The 16,369-nt window shown below is 43.5% G+C and overlaps 1 protein-coding gene and 1 non-coding gene across 2 annotated transcripts; both read right to left on the reverse strand.

The window, feature by feature from the left end:
- Positions 1–3,281: 3,281 nt before the first annotated feature.
- SLC25A3 (solute carrier family 25 member 3) lies at positions 3,282–16,160 on the reverse strand. Its single transcript, XM_059726335.1, has 8 exons — positions 16,061–16,160; positions 15,766–15,919; positions 9,667–9,791; positions 6,419–6,598; positions 5,527–5,708; positions 4,562–4,734; positions 3,704–3,814; positions 3,282–3,610 (listed from the first exon to the last, which is right to left on the reverse strand). The coding sequence occupies exons 2-8, from the start codon at positions 15,911–15,913 to the stop codon at positions 3,450–3,452; spliced, it is 1,080 nt and encodes a 359-aa protein (XP_059582318.1). The 5' UTR covers positions 15,914–15,919; positions 16,061–16,160; the 3' UTR covers positions 3,282–3,449.
- LOC132250445 (small nucleolar RNA SNORA53) lies at positions 5,087–5,332 on the reverse strand. The gene has a single exon (XR_009462185.1). It is a non-coding gene; the product is annotated as a small nucleolar RNA SNORA53 (small nucleolar RNA).
- Positions 16,161–16,369: the final 209 nt, after the last annotated feature.

Below are 16,369 nucleotides of genomic sequence, written 5' to 3' on the forward strand. Positions count from 1 at the left end.
AGGATCTTCTAGAGCAGAGTGCCAAACAGATAGCCACATACCAAGTGTCATTTTCATTTAAACTTGGAACAAAGTAAAACCATTTTCCCCCATTCCAGTTGAATGCATGCCTTTTTTAATAGGAGCAAGTGTATGCAAAAGCCATTTCTGACTGAAGGAGGCAAGTCAGAGCAGAGCATTGCAGCCTGTACTGAAACTACTTGTCAGTACAATTACTTGATATTCATTTAAGTAGAGAAGGTTTTATTTATATTATATATATATATATATATAAAATAAATAAATAAATAAATAAAATATAAATAAAACCTATGTAATTGTACTGACAAGTAGTTTCAGTACAGGCTGCAATGCTCTGCTCTGACTTGCCTCCTTCAGTCAGAAATATACCTGCACAGTTTTGTTTTTTTAGGGTCTACACCAGCGTTTCCCAGACATTTGATAACTAAGGCACACTTTTCCTAGCTTAAATAGGCAGCATGCTTCTTTCTTACACCTGAGTCACCATTCTCCTGCTAAAAGAAGTCATACCAGCACTCAGATGCACTTAAAACAACCAACCAGCTCACCCACCCACCCAGAGACACCAACTACATTTTTCTTTAAGCAAAGGATTAGTTTATATAACAGTGGTTCTCAACTTTTTTAGCTTCAAGGCACCCCTAATAATTTACTGAATTTCACAGCACCCCAGTTGAAGTCACTGCTCTAGATCCAAGGTCAGAAGTGACATGTTGGGGGACTTCGAGGCCAAAAAAGTTGATTTAGATGGTAGTACTTGAAGGCAACAGGGACAGGGGCTCTCACTGTGCTGTACCCTGCTCTTTTCACTGTTCTCTCTTCACTCTTAGTCTGTACCTCAGGCTACTACTGAGGTTACTCCCGCAGTGTCTCACATGCCAGCAACCACTCCTCCAACTCCACATGCTCCCATGGCTGACAGTGTGGTCTGGAGGGGACTAGCTGGGTTACAATATATGGTTACATGCAGTGGTAGCAGCACTGGAATAGGTGGGGCAGGAGAAGGAATTTCATTGCCCACATCCTTTTGGAATCATTAGTTTACACTTTAGCATAGGATGACAGGCAAAATATCCAAGGTAAGTTAGACCGATTTTCTGACCCCAGCACATAGGAAGCGACTAATCCGAAGGGGAAGCCACCCAGTTTCTCTGTTCACAACCTTTACTATTCTCCTTAATGCATCTGATGTTACATTTGAAAATTCATGTGTCACATTAAGACTGCTTTGGGTAATCAAATATTGACAAGAACCAAGTAAATGAAAGTTGAGTAGAGAGGAAGTAGGTTCAATTTAAACCTTCCTTTGCCACCTTGACTCCCATGATCAAGAGGCCATTCTACAAACCACTTCTAGAATAAAATCAAGAGGCAAACAAAAGGTAAATTTACTGGTGAGGATCATTCCCCCCTCCCCCCCAACCAAAGTCTCAGGTTTACGTATATTAAAGAGTATTAGCCTTTCATTACTTTGAATATTTCTAGAATGAAACATCTACAGCAAGATGTTAATTAAAAGGTGGTTTTTGTTCAAAAGAATTTCAGTTCAGAGGGTAGAAACCTAAATTTGATTTTGTGTCAGGATCCTCAAGTTCCATTTAAGAGATGGAAAGAGCCTTCCGTGGTTTTTATTAAATACCTTAACAAGCTTTTCACTTCATACATGCAGTTCAAGTAAGAACCAACTTTTAAGTAACTTCATACTTACACCTCAAGTGAAAGTCCACACCAAAGTAGCTGTACAAAATAGATGTCTAGAATCATTGTTTGCTAGCATGTACTGATCACTCTCAACCCCCCAAAAATTTCCTAACAGAGTAAAATCTGCTTTTTAAGTAGCAGACAGAACACTAATAAGGTAGGAAAGTTTTAACAGCTATTTTACCAGTTTTGTTATCCTGAACAATCTTAAAACTATCCCCTTTCCAAGCTGAAGGCCTCTAACACAAAAGCAAGACTACCCCAAGCAGAAAGTGATGTTTGGATATTAAAGAGTTGTAAGTGGAACCAAAAGGGACAAGCTGAAGAAATTCAAACTTCAGATGCACTGAGCCCAGTTACTGAAAAGGCAAAAATATCCAAGCAGGTATTTTTCCAATGAGCATCCTCCCAGGCTACCAAGTAGTCAAAGCAGCACTTAAACCCTCCCAACACAGGTGGATTTCTTCTGAATTCTAAATTACAGTTGAGTGTGGCTCCATGGATTTAAAATAAAACAAACAAACAAACCAAGTACTTTAGGACTTGCTCCAGTAACTTTGCTTTACACTACCATGGCCATAGCGCTAAGCCATGAATGAGTAGTGTCATAAACAGTCTTTCATCAGCTCCAGCTTAAGAAATATGTTGCCCAAATCTCTTCCCTGCCCATTGTAAGCCTATTCCTTTCTGCTTAGTAGGTCAAGTATTTAAATGAACATGCTGTAACTATTGACTTTTTGTAATGACGGCAGGGTACATCAGCCCCGTGTTCATACTGAGGGCAACAACCCAGCTTGTGCTGAGCTACAGCTATGTTACTAAACAAGAACTAAGTCTTTGGAAACTTGAAGAGGATTTCAGTGATAAACAATGTTTTATACTACTTCAAAGCTTCTGCCAAAAGAACATTAGCAGTCAGAAACAGCTTTTAATGTGCTCCCTAAAACAACAAAAATCCCACTATTAGTTTGTCCTATTACAAGTGATACTAATACTTAGATCCACAATACAGCTACAAAGCTAGGGACCAGATTCTTTGGGACACTGCACAAGAAAAAAAGAAATCCCAATGACATCAACAAGCAAAATCTAGCCAGCAGGTGCTACCTATATGGTCACTTTACGTCACCTTTTCCTGTTGCCAGCGTAAATAAAGCAAGAACCTGCAGGATTTTTTCATGCTGTGCAGTTCTACCCCTCCCCAGCCAAATTATTCAAACCTTCAGGAATACTGGCTATTCCAAAATACACCAAGCTTCTTTCACACTAAACACTTGGTTCATGAAAGTATTTTGAACACAGCTGCCAAGGATCAAAACACAAAGTGGTGGAAATGTGTGTCATCTCTGTACTCTAAACTGTATCTATGTTGAGGCATGACCAGGGCCTTTAGCACTTCAGAGAAATGGTGCAGGAGACTTTGAGGCCTTCCTTGAAGGGCAAGATGGAGCCTTTCATGAAGAATTCCTGAACTTAACCATCAGGAAGAAGTCAGGGCGTCTGCTCCTGAAAAGTACTTTTACAAAAAAAAGTTTACATGCAATACCAAACAACACTAGTTGCTCTAGTTCCTGTTTATTTCAAATAATGACAGTGAAAGACATTTTTGAACCCTCATATGAGAGAAGGGCACAGCCAATAATTACATGAAATACAGAACTTCAGTGTCCTACATGGTCAGATATAAAAATTCCAAGAAACTAGTTGCTGGTCAGTCCGTTATTCATCTATTCAGTCAAACCAAGCTTCTTCTTCAGAGACTCTGGCATTTCAGGTGGAGGTGGGCGAGGAAGTTTGAAATAAACCTTCACAGAGTCATAGATGAACCACTGTAGTGCAGTCAGGGTACCAATCATGATAATACGGGCAAAGAGACCCTTCCATACACCTGTTGAGTAAAGCAAACATTAGGGACTGGAAAAGTTCACCCCCCCCACACCCCTCATTAAATAAATAAGATTTAGAAAAATAAGATTCTTACCTCTGAACCCAAGCCTCACAAGCACTTGTGAGGCAGAACTGCCCTTTTCCTTATTCAACACCGACACTACAGAATCAGCAGGATGAGAAACAATGGCACAGAAGACACCAGCTGAAAAAAGAAATAACTTATTAGTAAAATTCTTCAGGTAGCCAAGGCAGGAAAAACACTAGAGCCAAAATTCTTGCTGCACAAGAGACTGTGGCTACTACGTACTCAAATCCTACAGGAGTGGAACCTGCTTTTCCATGACCTTAGTAAAACAGTTTACAGTCATACAAGCCTCAGTTAGAGCACTCCAGCAGATAGCAAGCCTGTGTTCTTTGTACACCCCAGTTTGCTCTAAAGGAGCAGGGCTAGTCTGTAGCCCTCATATTTCCAGGTAAGAAATGTAATTCCAAGAAGTTTAAGGCTCAGTAGTCAATTCCCTCTGCAAGCCCTGCTGCTGGCCTTGGTAGGGTAAGCCATACTCTTTCTTCCTGATCTGAAGTTAAACAAGAAGTTACATTTCACACCCACAGCTTAGATCCTCTAAAACTTGTCAGAGTAGGCAAGCCATTTAGCCACTCATCCTTTTCATAACCCTGAAAAGTTTTAGTTTTGGCTAGATTCTGGTAGCCCTCTGGAAAAGCTCTAGACCAGTGCGTTTCAACCTGGTCCGCAGACTCCTGGGGGTCCATAGACTATGTCTAAGGGGTCCACAAAAGATGACCATGATCAAAAGTACGTGAATACCCACACTTACAATTCAAATGGGTCTCCACCTCCATTTGAAAAAAGGTTAAAAGTTATTGTTCTAGACATGATATTAAATGCTCCAACATTTCTGAAGTTACCAGTATTCAGATACTTCCTTACCAATATAGCCAGCAATAAACGTGACCACCAGCTGTTCTGCCTTAGAACATTCACTCCGGGGCTTGGGAACCACATACTTGTAGAGAGCTTCAACTGTACGTTCAAAGCAGGCAAATTTCATCATTGTGTATGGAATCTGCCTCATCCATAGTGGGACAACACCTTTGTAGAAACTTAAAATTGAAGAGGTCAAGTTAGGCTATAGCATTTTCAAATTCGTAATAGAAATGTATTCCATATAACACATGAGTAAACTAGAATTTCCTCAAGCTTTCTAATCTCAGCTAGTCATATACTTGAGTTAACCTACTGTTAGGTTTAGTAAGACTTAGTCTTTGGTGTTGGCTTACAAGGTTAAGTGTTTCTGGCTTCTGCCTATATATCAAGGCAGAAGTTACACTGACCTGTTCACTTGATTGGCTTTGAAATGCCCATCTCCAAGATTAACATATAAAACTTATTATGTACAGATAGAAACAATGATTACAGAAGTGTGGCACTTGTTAGAGTTGCCCACTGAATATTCGTGTCTGCATACCAGCCAAGTCCTGATAGTGAGAAACAACATGTAGAACTACAGTCACTTCTATCAGAACACTGGAGACTAACATGCAGGTATATTGCTCTCACATGCCAATGACTCAAGCACCTTTGACTGTACAACCAAAAAAGTTGCTGAATATCACTTGACTGGAACTGCCAGAAACCGAGAGTTACCAAACAGAACTCAGCCCAAGAGATATCCACAAAGATGGATCTAAGGAGCATGTTGCCTAAAGTACTTTCACGGCCCAAGTTTTAGTACAAACCATGATTTCACACAAATTCAGTCATCTTTCAATTTTGTGGTTACACTGTATACAGACTTGAAAGGCATTAATAATCTGACTTAAGCTATAGCCACTACTTAGGCCAAGGCAAGGTTCAAGATCTTAAAAAGTCTGGAGGAAAGAGTTAATACTTACGCCCAGACACCTTCTTCTGCATACATTTTTGGAGCCGCTTGTCTCAGAGTGTTAGCATATCCAGCCTGTGTCTGAATACGAACTTTAGCAGCTTCCATTGGAGCTAAAGCAATATCAGCAAAAAACTCTGCACTAGCAGATGCAGCCAAGTATAGCGATGTACGCCACAAATAAGCATTTTCCTAAAATAGGAATCAAACCAAGAAATGTAACTAATTCATAGATGCTAGGGTCGGAAGGGACCTCAATAGATCATCAAGTCCGACCCCCTGCATAGGCAGGAAAGAGTGCTGGGTTTAAATGACCCCAGCTAGATGCCTATCTAACCTCCTCTTGAAGACCCCCAGGGTAGGGGAGAGCACCACCTCCCTTGGGAGCCCATTCCAGACCTTGGCCACCCTAACTGTGAAGAAGTTCTTCCTAATGTCCAGTCTAAATCTGCTCTCTGCTAGCTTGTGGCCATTATTTCTTGTAACCCCCAGGGGCGCCTTGGTGAATAAATCCTCACCAATTCCCTTCTGTGCCCCCGTGATGAACTTATAGGCAGCCACAAGGTCGCCTCTCAACCTTCTCTTGCGGAGGCTGAAAAGGTCCAGGTTCTCTAGTGTCTCCTCGTAGGGCTTGGCCTGCAAGCCCTTAACCATACGAGTGGCCCTTCTCTGGACCCTCTCCAGGTTATCCACATCCCTCTTGAAGTGTGACGCCCAAAATTGCACACAGTATTCCAACTGCGGTCTGACCAGCGCCCGATAGAGGGGAAGTATCACCTCCTTGGACCTGTTCTGCTCTCAAACTGAATTTAGTATTTCCATTGTACAGTTAGAAGATCGCTACACTACCACATTATATACTAAACAGGTTTCAATTATGCATTAGAGAACTTAAAACTTACCTCTCCTAGAAGGTTACCATACAGGATTTTGAAGACTTCATAGAAACCAAATTTGCAGAGCCCTTGCATGGAATAGCCAAAAAAGGTTGGAGCCCATCCCTTAGCCAAACCACGAACACCATCTTCTTTAATTGTAACTGAGAATCCATTGAAGATATTCTTATATTTTTGTGGATCCACCTAAGTAAGAACAGAGAGTTAGTTATTTGGTATACACTGTGGTGGGGAGGGGCCTTTAAATAGAAAATATTCAACTCCTTTTCTTGTAGATCCTTGGTACAAACAGTTTATCAACTAAATTAAGGGAGTGGGGGGGGAAATCTTGTCAATGACTGATCTTTAAGTCTGCAGGCTTAATAACAGAGGCTGACTTCACCTTAAAGTTGATAAATTTATCATATATCTGATAGTATACACTAAGAGGGTTTTGCTGACCACAACATTTAGAAGTTGTGGGGGTTTTTTGGTTTGGCTTTAAGCAATAGTTAATACTTCCATGATAACACCAGTTTTTCAAATCACAGCCATAAGTTACACCAGTGCAACCAAATGCACACAAAAGGGCTTCGATGTAATCATTGTGTCAGGCAGTTTTTGTTTAGCTGAAACATAAAACTGACACAAGCTTTAAGCAGAGATCAGACCTCAAAAAGCTTACCTTGGCATAATACTCAGCAGCTGAAAATGTGTCAGTTACTAGTTTTGTTTCAAGAACTGTTCTAGAAATAGTGAAGTTTGAGTATTCTTGAGCCTATACTTCCTAATCCTCAATCACCCTCTTACTACAAGCTTGTCCAGGTCTTACGTTTCCCCATCTTACTTCCTGTAAGAACAGGATAATACCTGCAATATTAAAGTGAATTTGAGTCAATTCCTCATCCAACCTGCATTTTTTAAAATTAATCTAGTGTTTCCTCAATATTACAAAGGACAATTACAATTGATATGACTACAGTATGTCATTGATTCAATTTGAAAAGGAAAGTTTGTTTAATTTAGTTTACCGTGCATTTTTCAGGCAGCTAACATCCCTTTCTTTTACTAGAGACTCATGGCAATGAGATTATTTAAATATGAAATATCATTTGAAAACCACAGAAGTGGCAGGAAGCATTAGAGCAGGGGTAGGCATTCTACAGCCCTTGCCTCTGCAGGGACAGGTACCAACAGCAGGCCAGTTCCTGGTGGCCCCCACCTCTAACAGGGAGGATCATTCCAACTTACAGTAGGAAGAGGTCACCTACCCCAAGTAGCACCTAGAACTGCTCGCTCCAATATCAGAAGCAGACTTCAGTTAAGCTGCTGTTTAATGTCTGTTCCTTAGGATTGTCAAACATGCCTTAGCTTCAAGTTCATTAAGAATTTTAAGGGGCTACAGGTTCATTTTGGGGGGGACTTTTAAAGAGCATGCAATTAGCTTCACTTTTAAACATTAAAAAAAGAGTTAATCTACTTGTGTGCTAAAAGTAGTATTTAAATTTCAAGCTAGTTTTGTTACCATATAAATGTTTACTTTGACCAAGTGGTGTCAAACTAATTCATGTTTAAACATATTGCATTCTGATCAGCTAAGCTTTCATTTCATACTAGAAAGAAACTTTGAAGTTTTTGCCAAGGATAAGAGGAATTTCTGAAAGAAAAATGCAGTTAAGAATGAACCCCAGCAGTTTCACTAGCACATTTTTTGCTCTTCCCAACAACCTCCACCCCACCAAAAGTTTTTGCTACCACAGAAGTTAGCCAGGTTTGAAGCGACACTGCTTACTAGCATAACATTTCTAGCAAGTAACAAGTGTATTTGAATTTGCCTCTTTCCTGAAAGATGATTCTTTAACACAAGGATGGGTAAGTATTTGGGCTGGAGGGCTACTTAAGGAGTTTAGGTGAACTCTTGAGGGCTGGGGGTGGGGTAGGAGGGGGTGGGAAAGCAGGGTCTGACCCAGCCTCAGTCCTGTCACAGTGGTTTACACTGCTCAGCAAATGGGGAAGCAGGGAGATGCCAATTTATCCTATCCAGCCCCAGGCCCATCTATCCTGCACCCAATGCTGGAGGTACTGGATGGAACAGGCATGGGCACGCAGGATCTCAATGACTTCCTGCCAGGAAGTCAAGTCCAGCCACCCCCACTCCACCCTACGTACTTCAGCTCCCAACGTGCCTGCACCACATGCAGGGACAGGCAGGCTGCACCTCCACACCTGGGAGCCACAGTACCAGCCACACACACCATGGCTCAGACTGTCCCCCATGTCCGAGCTACACAGGACTGGATAGAATCATGCCACAGGCCCAACCAACCCATACTGCATTTTGCCCGCTGCCACTTTAACTGAACATGGGCACTTTTTGTAATGGTAAATTCATCATGGCTATTTTAAATTTAGACTTTTTTCCTGAATTCACATGCAATGAGCACTCACAACTTAACTAGTATTTATGACTTACATTGAAATACATGTCCTGTAGTCAAAATAGCTAACCACACAACCTCTAGCTGGTAACTCAATTCCAAGGTTTAGCTACCACTGTATTGCTGGAAGACTCAATTTAAAAATCCAGTCCAGAATCCATACAATACACACCTTCAATGTTAATTTCATCTAACAGACATGCATATCATATCTAGTAGAGTTAGAGCCCTGTTGTAGCCATGACAGTCCAGGAATATGCAAAAAGAAAGATTTTTGGGGGTGTTTTTTGAACAACACATATAGTTGGGAGATGTCAGACAAGCTTTCAGAAGGGCATTTTGTGCCAGAAGTCTTGTCTAGTGTATCTAACTGTTTATTGGACCAATTTTATAGCATCACCAAAAAACCCATACGTCAATCATAGCTAAGATAACTATTGCTAGGAAGTTACCTTGAATAAGCATTCCTACTACATTACTCCTATCCCTAAAGGGATTTGCTCTATTAGGTCATAAAACTAGTAAGTTTATGGCAAACTATTAGCTGCCTCCTTTAACATCAGATGGACATTTCAGCTGGATTTAATGTTGACAAGTAACTCTGGTATAATGAAACACTGTTTCAATCTTGACTTATTTTAGCCAAAAGCAGAGTTTGCCAAATCATTCGGGGATCTGCTTCTCTTGGAAGTCTGAATCAATCCATTAACTGTTTACCTAATCCAAAAGAGGTAAATTCAGATGTGATCACTTCTGCCTTCTACTTGAAGTTGTTAAAATTAGCACACCATTATTAACTCATGACATACTGGACTAAGTGAAGATGAAGTTACAAACCTGGATACGGCATTTGACTAAATCCAGAGGTACGACTCCAGTGTGTGTCAGGCCACAACTTAGGACCCCACCAAAGCCACAGAGAGCATAAAACTTGAGCGAGCCATATTCACAACTGTATTCTTCTGCAGCAAAAAAAAGACACACCATGCTTATACAAAAGCCTCATGCACTGCTTCAGAAAGTGTCGGCTATTACATAAATTTATGCCTCCAGCTTGTTAGTAGACTGTGTCACACTTTAATCATGCTTTATGAATTTCACCACATTGCAACATGCAGAACAAACCTGGATTCTGCATTTAACCAAGTCTAGGGGAACCAATGCTGTATGTGTTGTGCCACAGCTAATAACTCCACCAAGGCCACACAGCATAAAGAATCTGCCTGAACCATATGCACAGCTGTATTGTTCTAGTTAATTAAAAAGAAAAAAAAAATAAGTTTGCATATTTAACTGTAGAAGCAAATGAAGGATATGAATTAATACCACGTTTATGATCAATCCCCATTATTAGCCTCTTGAAAGCATTCGATGGGGTCGGTCACTACCCCATGATACACTAGTTGGTTACTCCATCGCTCATAATGATGTTATTTCCTCCTTGCTTTGGTACTGATCTCTAGGGCTCAGTCTACTCCTGCCAGCTTGAAGGAATGCTGGAGTCCTGACAGAAGCTGGTTCCTTGAAAAACTATTTGGTTCAAAATTTCAGCTTGTAGACTTCCCATATCTAGTCTTAAAGACTTATCTAGGTGCCAGTGTAAGTTTCAAACTCATTTAAGAATGTAATTTAAGAAAACAATTAAGTAGTGAAGGGCAATTAGTAGGGCTTAAACCTCTTAGGCAAAACTGTAGTGGATTAAGTACAGTGTTAAACCAGTACCATTACAGATAAGGGTACCTGTATAGGGTAAAGCCAGGTATAAAATGCAGGAGTGCCCACTGAACAAAGCTGCATTACCACAAAATGCAATTCATTTATGTTATAGAAAAATCTTACTTCTGAAGGCTAGAAAGAGCTGAATGAAATCAGCGTTAAAAAAAAAGAGAGTTGAGTAAGCAAGATCATGTTAGGTCCCTGAAGGGGGATACAAGGAGCCAGATACAAGAAGAGGGGTCCTCAGGGCCTGGAGAGACTGGGAAGGTAACAGCAGTGCAATGTTTAGAGATGCTCTGCTTTATGAATTGGATTGAGGATAGAGGAATTGCTGAACTATTTGTCCCAATAAATGCCTTCATTGAGGCAGAGCTGTCTAGTTGCTAACTACTTGAAACTTCAGGTTGCACTGAATCTCCCAAACAAGAGGCAAAGTCCCTCAACACTACATGCTAGAAACTTGGGTCAGGGCCCCAGAAAATGAGGGTTAGAGGGACTGAAAGTCCAGTGTCTTAGTGGAAAGGAGCCTGGGCTCCCCCCACCTCTATAGGCAACACCAGGACTGTCTTTGGGGAACACTTGGAGACCAGACAAGGCTGCAGTGGTCTTGAGCAAGCACTCCATAAACTTCTACTGCTGCAATAAATCTTCACTCAGAAGTAACTTAAAAAAAATAATTTTAAAAGTTGGTCTGTTGAACTGATGCCAATTCAAGGAAGCAGCTTAAGCTGATCTGATTTAAAGACAGTTTACATGGTGTCCTGCAACACCTTTATACCATTAAGCTGCGTTTAAACGGGGCCAGTTACCATTCTGTTCAGAACCAGAGTTGCCATGTGGAATCAAATAAAGAGCAAAACTGAGTAAATCCTTATTTCAAATCACTTGATTTGAGAGTTCTCAGTGAACCAAAGCAATCCAAAGATGTTCCTCAGTGTATGACAGAGCAAGCCTACTGGTAGGAACCCCCAATTATTACCTTCCCAACAACTGAGGCAGCTTTATTCCTTTGCCTTGATAGTGAGGTCAGAGACTTCCAAATTGGCTTTATTCCTCTAGCAAGTTAGCATCTACCAAATCAAGACATGCAGTACACTGCCAAACTCTAATATTTAAGATGCAGCCTTATACATGGGGACCTACCTAAATTTGCAGCAGAATTGCACTGTGCAGCAGCTCCTTTAAATCTTGATTTTTTCACTGCACCTCCCCCCCTCCCCAATTGGCCAAGGGGCCCTAGTGGCCCCTACTGCTTGCTGATTGGCTAGGCAGCAAAAAACATCATTTAAAATATGCTGCAGTTTTTGCCTCCCAGCTAATCAGCAACAACCAGCTGCCAGGGCCCCTTGGCCAATCAGTGATGCAAGACTGCTAGGGCCCCTCCACCAATCAGCAGCAGGGGGCTGCAGGATGAAAAGAACACTTCTGCCACGATTTAGGTAGGTCCCTATTTACGCAAGAACATGTTCAGTCTCCTATTAAGATGAGAAGATTTCTCTATTAAAGTCTATGTCGGGGCAGGCAATTATTTTGGGCAGAGGGCCGCTTACTGAGTTTTGGCAAGCCATCGAGGGTCGCATGACAGGCAGCCAGGGGCAGATTAATATTAATTTTCTAAATTTTTTTAGGGGCCCCGCAGGCTGGATAGAATGGCCTGGTGAACCGCGTTTTGCCCGTCCCTGGTCTATGTGGTATTGCAAACTTATGTGGTACAGCAAACTTAAATTAATGAATTCAAGTACAGTTTTTAGCCTGCTGGGTATTTTATTAATAACTGTTCATGTGATAGGCTGTGGACAACCAGAGAGAGTGTCATCCTATAAATTACAAGTACCTGCAAACTAAAATATTGAGCTTGGGTCCTCAATGCAAGACTTCCAAGAGAAGCAGAGGTTAGATATAAACCAAACACTAAGTTACAATTTCTTTAATAAGCCCTTTTGAAGTCTAGGTTCAAGTTATGACAAGTTACATCCAGATCTTAGCCTACCATAATCTTAATTTAGTCAGATGTTCTGCAGAATGAGCCCTCAAATTATTAATGAATTTTTAGTCAATTAAGATATTAGGAAAAAAAATCTGCCTCAGACTTCTATCAATAAAGGGACAGTGACGTGCTGCATTAAGTATCTAGAAATCTTTATAATGGAGTACTTGCATTCTACGAGCATCATCAGTACATCAGTTGTGAAACTTAGTGCCAGAAAAGCTTTTTTTACTCCAACCAAGTAAGAGTAATGGGAGAAGAGCAAATCTAAAGTTCTAAAAGGCTAGAAGATGCATAACCAGCAAAGAGAACTTCCTGGTCTAATAATTCTTTGCTTAAATACAAGGTTTAAAATGTAAAACTGCATTTTTATACACACCAACATTAATTTTTTATTTTTTTTTACATTAAACCAAATCCTCACAATCTCTATCCAAACTTTACTAGATTGCAGCTTGCCACAAATCAAGAAAATGATTCACCACTTTAAAACAAATTAACAAGCAAACCAAGATCTTCATCTGCTTAAGTGTATAGACCAGTGGCTCCCAACCTTGACTCCAACTGAGGCTGCAATGGTAAAAAATGGGGTTGCAAAGACAAATCAGATTTTCTCCTTGAAAGGAGGGGGGAAAAAAAGGAAATGACAGGCTCCCCCTGCAAGCTTGCAGAGTTCCAGCCAGCAAGGGGTTGGGGGGAAGTGGGGGAAGCAAAGGAAGGGTGATTAGGCAGGGGGTGCCACATGCACCTGCATGCACATGGTAGCCAGGCAACAAGAAGAGCAACTCCTGCAGCTTCCTCCATGTAAGCCTACTGGTAGGATGAGGGTATTAAAGGGGGAGGAAGACAGATTGAGGCCCCAACAGCAAGGGAGGGAGGGCTGGGAGTGCTGCCCAGACAAGCTGGTACATTGGGCCCTGGACTGGAATGTGGGGCCCAGCTGGGGTAGCAGGATGGAGCCATGGGGGGCTTATCCAAGGGGCAGCAGAGGGGCTGGCTCCCAACACTGCATATACTCCTGGGGAAAAAGGCATGGGGGGGCATGCAACCCCAGATTTTTGCATGGGGGCAGGGAGGCTTGGTGCCACAAGCCTCATATTAGTTGGGATCACCATGGCAAGGCATCAGCTGCCTGCCCAGCAGCAGTGCAGGGCACAATTCTGCACTGCCACTGCTGTCAGGTGGGCAGGGGGTGCCTTGCCATGGCAGAGTGGTTGGAGTGGGGCTCCCAGCAGCAGCACAACCAAGTCTCACCACCCTCATGCACCAGGTCCCACCTGCTAAACCTTTGGGGGGGGGGGGGAAGAAAGCTGGCAGTCCTCTCCCCCTCCAGGCTCCACTCTGGCTGTGTTGTCCTTGGGCGCTCCTAAGGGGGAAGGGGCAGAGGGCTGTGGACCCTGGCCCCCTCTGGTAGGACTGGGGGAGGTAGTGAGAGATGGGAAGGGGTGGTGGTGGGAGGCTGCAGGTTGGGAGTGAGAAGCCATGCTAGCGAGGTTAGAGTGACAAGAAGTAGGATCATAAGAAGCAGGGTCATGCTTAGGAAGAGGTTGGGAAGCACTGGTATAGACAGTGTTGTCTAGTTATAGAAAGGGAGAACCAAGTGTAGCAAAGGCTGTATTCATTACCACTTCAGGTTGCATTAAATGTCTACACTAACAAGAGAAAGCTCATTAAAGCAAAATAAGAATTAATCTGATTTGAATCAACCATTTCTGTCACCTTGTTTAGTGACAGACTATCAGTATCACTAATAATGTCAATTTGCAGTTACATTCAAGGTGTTTTATTAATAGCTTCACTTATTTTTGACAGTTTATTTATTCCACTGAACTCCAAAAAAGCTAAACAATGCTTTCAGAAGCATCTTGCCTCTTGGAAGACTTTTCTTCAATTAAATCATGCTAGTTAGTTTACTCAGCATATTCGATCCCTTCATGATAAGCATTAAAATAAACTAAGGGGGGAAGGTGACATGCAATTAAAGATTCAAAGGAGTCAAATATCAAGTAGTTTCCAATGTGCTCCTAAAGAAATATTAAACTATTCACCATGTTCAATTAACATTAAGGATAAGATCATTGGAGTCAGTCATCATCTACAACTAGATTAAACAGTTTCTTAGAAAGAGGCCAAAGTCTCCATTATAAGAAAAAAGTCAGTTAAAAGTACAAATTATTTGGAAAAACCAATTGAAGTCGCACTGAACTAACAGGATAGGAAAGAATCTGATAGGCATGTTTGTTATCTAGGCAAAAACAAAACATGTCCTTCAGTTACTGAAGGCATTCCAATCTTTTACCTTTCTAGCTTTAGCCTGTTCACCTGAATTAAAGATCATATATTACACAACCCTGTTGCCTCAAACCTTCAAAAAAAAGTCTTGATAAAAAATAAGCTGATGCCCTGAACCAGATTCAGGAGACTGAAGCCTGTTCTCCACTGGTGACTTTCAGTGACCTTGGGAAAGCCACTGTTATTCACATTACTTCACTTAAGTGAAAAATAGAACAACTCCTTATTCCATAAAATTGTGTATAGTATGCAATGGGTTAAGTGCCATAGAAAAATTTATGATCACCTTTGAGGAATAGCTGAAACCTCCTTTCCCCACATAAGCATGTGCAACCAAGATGGCAACCCTGGGCAAAACTAGCCTGTAAAAGGCCTAAAAACTGGCTGGATTATTCATAGAAATACTTGCAGCTCATCCCTCAAGTCCTCGCCATGTCTAGTGCACATTTTAGTGCCCCGCAAGTTGGTAAGGAGTTACACAAGGACTTTTCAACACAAGTCAACTCTACTCCCATTGGCTGCTCCTGCCAGCAAGAAGCTTCCTCTCCCTCAGTGAAGGGGGGGGGGGGGGGGGGGGGGGGGGGGGGAGGGGGAAGCGGCGCCGGGGACGGACACGGCCTGTTCAGACGCCGGCTCCCTTCCCTTCCGGCCTAGGCACATACCAAGGACGAAGGAGGCCCTGGCGGCTCCCGTAACCTCGGCAAGCACTTTGAGGCCGCGCCGTGATGAGCAGCAGCAGCCGAGGAAGGACCAAGCCTCCACTACGGGGCTCGGCTCCATCACAGGAAGGGGGGTGGGGACGCGCGGGCCCCGCAGCCCAAGGTGACCGGCTCAACAGGAGCCAGCTCCGAGCCCGGGGCGGCCGCAGCGGGTGGCGGCGAGCCGAAGCCGCCCCGCCCCGTGCCCTTCGCCGCCCTCCAGCCAGCCGCCCGGCCTCTTACCTTCAGCGGGGGAGGCGGCCGCCAGGCGCCTCGGGGTGCTGGTTGGCTCGGCCGGCTCCGGCCGCCGCCTCACGCCGTCCTGGGCCAGCTGCAGGTGGGGCGCGTAGAAGGGGTTGGCCCGGGCGAGCGGCGCGAGAGACGAGAACATGGCGACCTGGAGGAGGGAGGGAGAAGCGGGTGAGCGAGGCCGGCAGGAGACAGCGCTCTTCAGCCCAGCGCGGTGTGACTAGCGGCGCGGAGCCGGCCCCGGCTGTAAGGGGAGGCGGCAGTGCCGGCCGGCCGGCCGGTTCCTCACCTCCTAAAATGGCTCCGGCCGCTCCGCCTGCAATCCTGCTCAGAGGCCGGGCAGCGCCCCCGCTCACTCACTTGTCCTTCGCCGGCGCAGCGGGCGGAGCGACCGGCCAACAAGCGGCCACGCGATTGGTGGAGAAGCCCCGCGAACAGGCGTTCCCGCTCTGACGTCACGGAGACCAAAGGGCTTCCTCCTCCTGCGCCTGCGCGCTCTCCTCCCCCCCCTCCCTCCGCTGCCCCGCTGAGGCGGTGGGGGAAGGGAGGGGGGATCCTGTCAGTGACTTTCGCTTTGGCACAAGGGCAGGCGGAGGTG

Source organism: Alligator mississippiensis, chromosome 4 (genome assembly GCF_030867095.1).
Source record: "Alligator mississippiensis isolate rAllMis1 chromosome 4, rAllMis1, whole genome shotgun sequence".
In the NCBI taxonomy this organism is placed as follows: Eukaryota; Metazoa; Chordata; order Crocodylia; family Alligatoridae; genus Alligator; species Alligator mississippiensis.

Coding starts and splice junctions, on each gene's coding strand:
- SLC25A3 (XM_059726335.1), bottom strand. CDS start 15,913: ATGTTCTCGTCTCTCGCGCCGCTCGCCCGGGCCAACCCCTTCTACGCG. Junction 4,735..5,526: donor GCAGAAGAAGGTGTCTGGGC/GTAAGTATTAAC, acceptor TTCAATTTTAAG/TTTCTACAAAGGTGTTGTCC. Junction 3,611..3,703: donor TGTGAGGCTTGGGTTCAGAG/GTAAGAATCTTA, acceptor TTTACTCAACAG/GTGTATGGAAGGGTCTCTTT.